This window comes from Elephantulus edwardii, unplaced genomic scaffold (assembly GCF_000299155.1).
Source record: "Elephantulus edwardii isolate Elephantulus edwardi_28Jun2011 unplaced genomic scaffold, EleEdw1.0 scaffold00002, whole genome shotgun sequence".
Lineage (NCBI taxonomy): Eukaryota > Metazoa > Chordata > Mammalia > Macroscelidea > Macroscelididae > Elephantulus > Elephantulus edwardii.
The window spans coordinates 47,284,593-47,294,870 of NW_006399752.1; the positions used below are offsets into that span (position 1 = coordinate 47,284,593).

Here is a 10,278-nt window from a genome sequence, read left to right on the forward strand (position 1 = left end):
TTTCACTCAGCATAATGTCCTCCAGGGTCACCCATTTTGAATAATATTGCATGAGTTCCTTGTTTTGCAGTGCTGTGTAGTATTCCATTGTGTGACTGTACCACAACTTCTCTATCCATTCGTTTGTTGATGGGCACTTAGGTTGTTTCCAGCTCCTTGCTATTGTGAACAAAGCTGTGATCATGGGTGTGCTTGGGTGTCAGTTACGATCTCTTTGGGGTATTCCCAGTAGTGGAATTGCTGGGTCAAATGGTATTTTTATTTGCAACTTTTTGAGAAAGCGCCATACCGCCTTCCACAGTGGTTGCACCATTTTTACACTCCCACCAACAGTGAATAAGGGTTGCAGTTTCTCCACAATCTCACCAGCATTTATTGTTTGCTGTTCTGTTGAATTTTGCTATTCTGACTGGGGTGAGATGAAATCTCAGAGTTGTTTTGATTTGCATTACACAGAGTTAATATGTTAACATAATGACAAAAGAACAAATGCACAGCCCACATCTCACAAAAACCTGGTAAACCAGTGCTTTGTAATGGAGTAATCAAGATAGGCTGCAAAGAAAGCCAAGTAGCATTGCAGGAAAGATACATATAGTTAAAACATGTTTGTATTTATTTCAGAGGAAGTAAAGATAAGATTTTTGTTGTAAAAATGAATCCCTACGTGCCTGATAAATTAATTACAGCTGGAATTAAGCACCTCCGATTTTGGCGCAGAGCAGGTAAGAAAGTACTTCTTTGATATTTAATAAACGAGTGCTTTTGAGTGATTTGCCAAAATGTATTATGATATCATGAATTGGATCCTGCAACAGAAAAAGGGCATTAGTGAAAAACTGATGAAACCAGGATGAAGTCTGGAGTTCATTCGATTGTAACATGCCAGTGTTAGTGTCAACAGATGTTGCAAGTCACTGTAAGATGTTGGCAATAAGGGAAATCCAGAAGAGAGTATTCAGAAAAGACTGCAGTACCTTTCTTTCTTTAAAATAATTATCTGATTGTTTTATTGTGATTTGAATGGAAGCTTTCAAAGAAATTGGTTTTTTATTTACTCATTCTTTCACATTTGTTTTGTTTCCCCTGCAATCCATGAGTCTTGTTCCAGATTGTTAATTGCAATACATGTCAGTCCTTTCATTTCAGATTGACTTTTTCTTCACCTATTCCAGTGCACTGTTATCTATCCATTCTTTTCCTGCTCTCCCTGTCACTATCCCAAACCATCCTGTTTTCATAACAGTGATCTTATGCAGTATTTGTCCTTTTGTGACTGAGTTATTTCACTCAACATATGTCCTCAGACTTACCTATGTTCTTCATTGGTTTTCAGTGTTCTCCAGTATCTTCCATTCTCTTCTGAAAATCTAAAGTTACCCAAAATGTTTTCTTTTTTTAAGTTATTTACTATAATCTTGGTGCATTTTAAAGAAATATAAAATTGACTTTATTAGTATTTATCATCTACCTTCATGAAATATTCATATTTGCTAAAGATTTTACCATAGGAAGGAAATCATATTATCTAGACTCCTTCTTTCTGTTATAGACCTTTGTTTTATAGTTCACATTAAAAAAGGAGAGAATTTTATCAAAATTCTTTATAAGTTGTGAAATGGTATAGGAATAGATAGTAATGTTACTTTAGTTATTTGTAAGTGGAAATTAACTATCTTATGTAAGATTACATTTTAAAGTTAAAAAAAAACTTTCCCAAATATATAATATACCTAGGAATTTTCATAATGTAATATCAAAATCCGAGCTGATGTAATCCACTCTAACAATATATAAACTTACAGGAAGAAGTCAAAGGAATATTAGAAATAAATAGGCTGAACAAAGTCATCACTAAAGTTTCTGTTTCAGATTATAACTACATAGTTGATTTTCAAACTTTAGATTTAATATGTTATTATATACTTATAACATTCTAGATTATATAAGTATCAAGTGAAAAGTCATTTCACACCTTTGTAACTTCATTTCTATAAATTGAAACAAACTTCTCACTTATCTTTGTCCTTCAGAATTATAAATACTGATGACAATCATTGCTATCTCAGAAGCAAAACCAAAACTATACATTTGTTTTAGATATTTTAAAAGGAAATAGCTTTGGCAGTTGAATGTCTTTTTTGCCTTAAGTTTGGTCAAATATATGTGGTAGACCAGAAACTAAACTATGTGTGAGGCTCTGGTACATAGCTCTTGCTAGGGTAGGCATGAGCTCCAGTCCCTTGGTAAGTCTGTAAGTGGACTTTGTAGATGACTTGGAAAAGGTGCTTATATTCTTATTTAGCCTTATTTTAGGGCAAGAAAAGATGCCTTTCCAATGATTTTAAAAGTACATATTCAGCAAGTGTAGGTGACTCTTGTTATGTACCATCGAGTCACCTGCGACTCATAGCGACCTTATGTACAACCGCTCTGAACCCTGCTCTATCTTGAGCTAACTTCATTGTCTCTGACACACCTAATCCATTACTCCAGTCTCTGAGTCAATCCATCTCATCCAGGATCTTCCTCTCTTGTGCTGTCCCTCCACCCTTCCAAGCATGATGTCCCTCTGCAAGGACTGCTCCCTCCTTGCCACATTCCTGAAGTATGTCAGAGCTTCAGAATCTTTGCCTCCAAAGAGCAGCCTGATTTTACCCTCTCCTGGACGAACCTCTTTCTTCTCCTAACAGTCCATGGTATATTCAGTACTTTTCTCCAGCACCACAACTCCAAGGCATCTATTTTTCTCTGAAAAATTCTTCTTTCATCCTTCAGCTCTCTGATGCATAGCAAGTAGTGGTGAAGACCATGGCCTGTACTTTACTTTGTCTTCCCATGCTACCCTTTGAAATCTTTTGTTCAGCTCCTTCATTTCTTGGTTTCTTCCCTTTGCTTTGGCTTGTCGGCACTCTAGTGCAATATTCAGAGCCTCTCCTGACATCCATCTCGGTCTTTTCTTCCTCCTCTACCTTTAATAATAACCTTTTGCATTCTTCATGGATAATATTCTTGATATCCTCCCACAACTCATCTGGTCTTCACTCACTGGTGTTCAAGACCTCAAACCTGTTTCTGAGATGGTGGTTGTGGGGTGTTGTTTTTCATGGTTTTTTTTTTCTAAGATGCTTTTGAAAATCGAGGGGGATAGACTCAGGGTCAAATTTTGGTTCCTATAGATTTGATTTCATTTTCTTCTACTTCAGTAGCTTGAACTTTCATATGAGTAGTCTGTTCCACAATCAGTATCTGGCCTACTTTTCACAGCTGATATTGAGCTTCTCCAGCAATTCTTTCCAAATATAGAGGAATTGAAGAAAAGAATACAATAGGAGGATAGTAGAGAATAAAGAAGGGACAGGGGATTGACATGATATTCCCATTGTTTGGGTAATTATTTTTAGGTCAAAGTGTTTGTACAGGTTTTGTTTACACCTTTTGGTATTCTTAAATATGTAATGATAAAAGTGTTGAAATTATTATCTAAAATGCTGTTGTTGTTGTTGTTGTTGTTGTTGTTGTTGATGATTGTCTTCAAGTTGAGCATGAAGAATCATGCTGACAGTATGAAAAAGGCCTGAAGCCCCTCTATAACTATTGACATTTATTAAAGTTCATAGAATTTCCAGGGGCATGTTGAGGACTGACTTAGTCTATGATTTTGTTTGTCCAGAAAGAAAAGTAAGTTTTACCACCTTGAAATTCTATACATTTTGAAAATACTCCTTTCATACTTGTTATGAACTAGGTGGCGGACTGATTGGAAGAAAAGGCTACATAGGCACACTGGGAAAAACGGACACCATGATGTGCGCTGTTTACGGGTGGACTGAAGAGATGGCTTTCTCTGGGACATCCACAGGGGACGTGTGCATCTGGAGAGATGTTTTTCTAGTAAAGACAGTTAAAGCACATGATGGGCCTGTGTTCAGCATGCATGCATTGGAAAAAGTAAGTAACCTGAAGGTGATTTTAACATAGTTGGTGAAGGAGCTTAGAGCATTTTTAGAAGTTACAGAATATATTGTTCCTGGTGGGGCCACTCAATAATAATTGTGGAATACTGTCAAGAAAGGGGTAGATTTAACTTCTAGACCTTGTTTTATCTTGTTTCAAACTACTGAACACAGAGTGAAATAATGCTAACCATTTGAAAAAAAGTATTCATTTTATTGTTAATAAGCCCTTTGTTGGTATCAAATATTATATTTAGTGATTTATATATATTTTGTAGCTGGTAAGATTTACTTGTGAAAAGTATATTCCAAATTTGCAACAGTATTATAAATCTTATCCTAAAAGTAGAATGTTTAATGTCTTTGTAAATATTTTGGAAATAAATTCCACGTTATTGTTTAGGGGAAAAAAGAATAGATTCTTATGCTAATTCCTACTGTTTGTAAGCTATAATTTCCAGCTGTATTCTAACATCTATAATTTTTATATGAAACAGGATATTTTCTTTTTACATTTTTAGATGTTGATAACCTTTAACTTTTTGTTTTTATAGGGATTTGTAACTGGAGGGAAAGATGGCATTGTAGCTCTTTGGGATGACTCCTTTGAAAGATGTCTCAAGACGTATGCTATAAAAAGAGCTGCTTTGGCCCCAGGATCCAAAGGTGAAGTTTAGTTTTCATTTTAGGAAAAGTTATTAATTGTGCATTAACATTTTTTTATCATTAGAATGGGCCACTGGAATATGTTTTTCTCTGTTTACAAGACAAGCATCATTGTTAAATGGTTGAAGCTACTTAGATACAAGAATCATTGTGATCTTTCCAAAACCTATTTTCTATGACCAAAACAAAAAATGATACATAAATATGTAAAATATCACTCAAGTGTGAGATATTAGTTATTGTCCAGCTTTCTGATGCATAGAGGTAATTGCAAAGACCATGGCCTGGATCTGGTGCACCTTAGTCTCCAGGCTGACAGCGTTGCTCTTCAGCATCTTTGAGAGGTCCAAAGAGGCTAGACAATTACTATGTAAGATAGAAGAAGAACCAGTGCCTTTGAGTTGTGGTGTTAGACTACTGAACACATGAAGGACCACCAAGAAAACAAACCCGTCTGTCCTGGAGAGGGTGAAACCAGCCTGCTCCTTGGAGGCAAAGATCTTAAAGCTGTCTCACATAATTTGGGCATGGGGCCAGGAGGGACAATTCCCTGGAGAAAGGACATCATGCTAAGAAAGGGTTGAAGGGCAATGCAGGAGAGGAAGACCCTGGATGAGATGGATTGACATAGTAACTGGAGTAATGGGATTAAGTGTGTTGGAGACAGTGAGACTGGCTCAGGGCAAAGTCTGCATAGAGTCACTATGAGTTGCAAGCAACTTGATGATACATAACAATGAAAACATAGGTTATTATCATTTTTAACACTTTTCATTTTCCTTAGGATATCATCACATGACCATTAGAGTCACTGCCGTGCAGACATTTCTTGGTAAATTTGGTGTTTGTCCACTCACTGACCTGGACTCTCCGAGCTCCTAGACCCTTTCCCTCTTTGCCATCTCTTCAGTACACTTCTTCCTTTCAGTCATCGGGCCCCATGCTCTGTCTTCTAGTAATTTACATATACCATTTGCTTTTAATTTTATTTCTCCTTAAATAGGAATTAAGGGAATTCCTATAATTATCTTCCAGGTAGCCTCTGCTTACTTGACCATATACTCATTTTGTGAGATTGCAAACACTATTTCTTCTGGACTGAGCCACTCAAAACCTGGTCAACTCCTTTGCTGTATGCCCCTCAGGCAGGGTCTGTTTTCCTTATTGTGTGCTCTCTGAGAGCAGAAACTGAGTTTGTCATGTTTACCACCCACTCACTTAGACCTATCTAAGATAGCACATGATAACCATAAATGATGACTAAAACTACTTAATCAGAACAGTTTATGTACTTTAAGCAGGGTATGGGGAGGTATATGTGGGACAGAGCTTCAGAATCCTAGTCTCCAAGGAGAAACTTGGTTTCGCTTTCTCCAAAAGTCAGAGGCATAGTTTTCAGAATAGTAAGAAGAGCTTTGAATTAGATAGGATCGTAAAACCACAATGTATAAAAATAAAATGAAACAAAAAACTACAGTGTATGGTGCCATAGTCTTTGCAACTGCTTGCTATGCATCAGGGAGCTGGACAATGACTAAGGATGATAGAAAGAGGATTGATGCCTTTGAGCTGTGGTGCTAGAAGAGTATGAGTATACCATGGACTGCTAGGAGAACAAACAGGTTTGTCCTACAGAGGGTGAAGTCAGGCTGCTCCTTGGGGGCAAGGATTCTGAGGCTTCCTCTGACATACTTTGGGTATGTGACAAAGAGAGACCAGTCCTTAGAGAGGGACATCATGTTTGGGAGGGTGGAGGGGTAGACTGGGATAATGAGGGTAGGTGTGTCAGAGACAATAAAGTTGGCACAGAATAGATTTCAGGGCTGTTGTACAAAGAGTCACTATGAGTCACAAGCCACTCAGTGGCATATAACAACAAAAACAATAACATGGAGTTGACAGAAAAAAGAAATGACACCTTTGAGCTGTGATGATGGAGAACACTGAACATCCCATGAATGGCCAGGAGAATGAACAGATTTATCATGGAAAGGGAACAGCCGGAGTGCTTTTGGGAGGCAAGAATGATGAGGCTTTGCCTCACATACTTTGGGCTAGGAGGGGCTGTTCCTTGGAGAAGGACATGATTCTGGGAAGAGTGGAGGGTCAGGAAGGAGAGGAAGACCCTAAACCAGGTGGATTAACACGGTAACTGTTGTAACGTGCTCTTATGTATCAGGAAGTGTGAGGATGGCACAGGATAGAGCAAGGTTCAGATCTTTTGTTCATAGGGTCGCTATGAGTTGTACTCAACTCAACAACACTTAACAACAACATGGTGGTACTATTGAGATTAGTCTTTTGAATGGTTGGAGGAAATGCAGTACAGTTATTTGTTACAAAGCTTAAAATACAGGAGAAGGTGACCTTGTAATGTGATTTTAATTATCAAAGTAAATCACTAGCAGTTTAAAGTTTCTGTCTTTATATTATAATAGTTCCATACCTGAATGGTGTTTCCATTGAACATTCCAGGTCTTCTCTTGGAAGATAACCCATCTATACGTGCCATATCGTTAGGACATGGTCATATTTTAGTTGGCACAAAGAATGGTGAAATATTAGAAGTTGATAAAAGTGGCCCAATAACACTGCTGGTTCAGGTAATATTAAATGTCAGTATGCTATTTTCAGTTGCGTAAATTGATTATTTCAATACATAATATTAACAATAACTTTAACTCCTGAAAAAGTGCTTAATTAAGGACCTTATTGTTTATATTAATATGCAAAAATATGTAAATTAATCTTGCTAATTGCATGCCTCTTGTTAAATAAGTATGTGTGTGTTGTTTTGTAGATTAACTGCTAAATCCTTTCCTTTTTTTGCTCTAACAAATTCTCGTACTCTTTTGTTCATTAGAAGTTTGAATTCAGAGTGGTGCTGACTATAAAGTACTTTCTTATCACAAACTAACAGACTGATGGAAGAAAAGTCAGTTTTAATTAGTTCAATCCATTTATTTCTTTTATTTTCTTTGAAGTGCAATTTTTTAGTATAAGACCACTGTTCTTCTGTTACACTTTTCTGTTTTCCCCTCTTCAAGATTCTTTTTTAGAAAAAAAATAGTATCTAAATGTATGCTAAAATGTTATTAAATGTATTCATATCCTAGGAATGATGATACGAATTATCAGTCAGTGGCTTAAAATAACAGGAATTGATTCTCACATTTCTAGAGGCCCCAAATCTAGATTGAGAATGTCAGCAGGGTGATATTGGCTCTGGTGGAAGATCCTCCTTGTCTCTTCCAGCTTCTGGTAGTCCCAGTGGTCCTGGTTTGTGGTTACCAAATTCCATTCTCTGCCTGTCTTCACATGCCATCTTCCCTGTTTATTTGAGCCTCTACCTCTGCTCTTTATAAGGATACCAGTCAGTTAGGATACCCTTCCTTGATACAATCTCATGTTAACTAACTGTATCAGCAAAGATTCTAGTCACATATCTTTTGAGCAGACATAGTTCAACTCATCAGTTTGTGAAAACAGTTATCAGTGAAAATACAATAATAGTAATGTATTTTAGATATACATTTTATCATTGTTATTCACTAAAAAGTAAAGAAAGAAGGTAGAATTTGTTCTGATAAAAATTTGTCTTTATACAATCCTGTTGTTGCTAAGTGCCATCTAGTCAAGTGTGACTCAGAGTGACCCTGTGAAGCCTGTCCTGTCATGTGCCATCTTCACCCACCGTCGCCGATAACACGTGAGCCCGTTGCTGCAGTCACCATGTCAGTCCATCTTGTTGAGGGTCTTCCTCTCTTTTACTAACCCTCCACCTTTTCAAAATGAGATTTCTTCTCAGTGTTTGATTTTTTTTTCCTGAAAAAAGAATTTTTTTTTTCTCAATGCAGAATTCTGTCTTCTTATGTCCCACTTCTCATCCTGTTAAGAGACTAAAGAGTAGGGGAGCTCTGGTGGCCTAGTGGCAAGGAGCTGCAACTACAATCCCAGAGGCGCATGGTTCGAATCCACCAGATACTCTGCCGGGAAAGGAGGGACAATCTCCTCCTGTACCAGTCAGATCTGATTTGATGGTACACACACACAAAAATAATAAAAAAAGAGAGACTAAAGAATAAACAGATCTGAGAACACTGCACTCACCTTAATGGTAACATACTATCCTGACACATCAAGGAGAATCAACCAGTAATAGAACATTATCTATTAAAGTAGCTATCAAGCTTAGCCTTCTCACTATTGACTGTCAGTTACAGAATATATTCTTGAAGTATTTTATTTTACCCCTTGGAAAATAATTGATGGATGCAAACATAATACCCTTTTAAAGATAAATATGTAGGTGAAACTTTTTGAAAAATACAAATAATTTTATAGTCATGGGGAAAGATTTTGAAGTCATAAGTCACGGTTATTTCTGGTATACTTTATACAGGTAAAAATTATATATTTTTTGTTGTCTCCTTTACATCAGTAACAAGTCAAGGATTCTAACATTGTATGTAGTCGTAGCCTGTCTAGTAAATCAGAAAAATGAAAATTGTGTTAGAAATTCATACACACAATTTAGGAATATAATAATAATTCACACAATTAATATTGATAGATCATATGATCTTATACCTAGAAAACTCAAGCAAATGATGTTCTTATTATTAGAGTTCATTAAGAGGCCCGAAGAACTTCCTTTAGTATTTGTTCTTGTACAGCGGGTCTAGAACCCTGCTGGTGCATTGTGTTCAGTGTTGTGCTGCTAACTGAAAAACCAGCGATTCAAATCTACCAGTTTCTCTGAGAGAGAAAGATAGGCTCTCTCCTCCTGTACATATTACCAGCCTTGGAAACTTGACAGAGGATCACTAAATTCTCTCAGGTTTTGTGTTTCTTTTTCTGTCCATTTTATTATGTCTTTACTTTTACTTTCTTTTTGGAAGTTAATATTGTCTGACATGGGATTTCTGACACTTTTTTGTTTCTTTGAGCACTCTGAATCATCTCACCTTCGTAGTTCTGGCGGTTGCAGTCAGCTGTTAGTTTTGTTGGGATTCCTTTGTAAGTGGGGAATTATTTTTCTCTTGCTGCTTTCAAGACTTTCCTCAGTCATCAGCATTTCATCTAAATCACTGAGTAGCAGTGATTTGGTCAGTGAAAGAGAGGAAGGTCCTCAGCAAGACGGACGGACACAGTGACAACAGCAGTGGACTCAAGTGTGTCAGAGATGACGAGGATGGCACAGGACAGGATACAGATTTGTTGTTCATAATCTTTCTATGGTGACCCGAACCATGGTGACTTAGTGTTTTACTGCCAACACAAAGGTACAGAGATCGAACCTACCAGCTGCTCTGCAGAAGAGAGATAAAAAGTCTCTTCCCTTGCAATTTACTGCCTCTGAAAACCCTCTGGAGGGTCATCTTTGGTTAGGTTCCAACTCAATGGCTACAAAACAACAGGGTTGCTGTAAATTCTCCTCAATGGCACCTAACATCAATAACGTTTTGTCTTTTTCCTCTAACAATATCTGGCTGTTGTTTGTTCTTGTGGGGTGCCATCAAGTGGATGTTGTTGTTGTTGTTATGTGCCATCGAGTCACCTGTGACTCATAGCGACCCTATGTACAACAGCCCTAAACTCCGCTCTGTCCTGTGCCAATCGCACTGTCTCTGACATTCACATCCCAATTATTCCA

The 10,278-nt window shown here is 37.3% G+C and overlaps 1 protein-coding gene across 1 annotated transcript in view; it reads left to right on the plus strand.

Moving 5' to 3' along the window:
• The window catches only part of EML5 (echinoderm microtubule associated protein like 5), a 197,726-nt gene that overhangs the window by 109,419 nt on the left and 78,029 nt on the right, over nt 1-10,278 (plus strand). The window contains exons 17-20 of the mRNA XM_006879132.1: nt 625-725; nt 3,749-3,951; nt 4,511-4,622; nt 7,098-7,225. Coding sequence (XP_006879194.1) covers nt 625-725; nt 3,749-3,951; nt 4,511-4,622; nt 7,098-7,225 — 544 coding nt within the window. The remainder of the gene's footprint in view (nt 1-624; nt 726-3,748; nt 3,952-4,510; nt 4,623-7,097; nt 7,226-10,278) is intronic.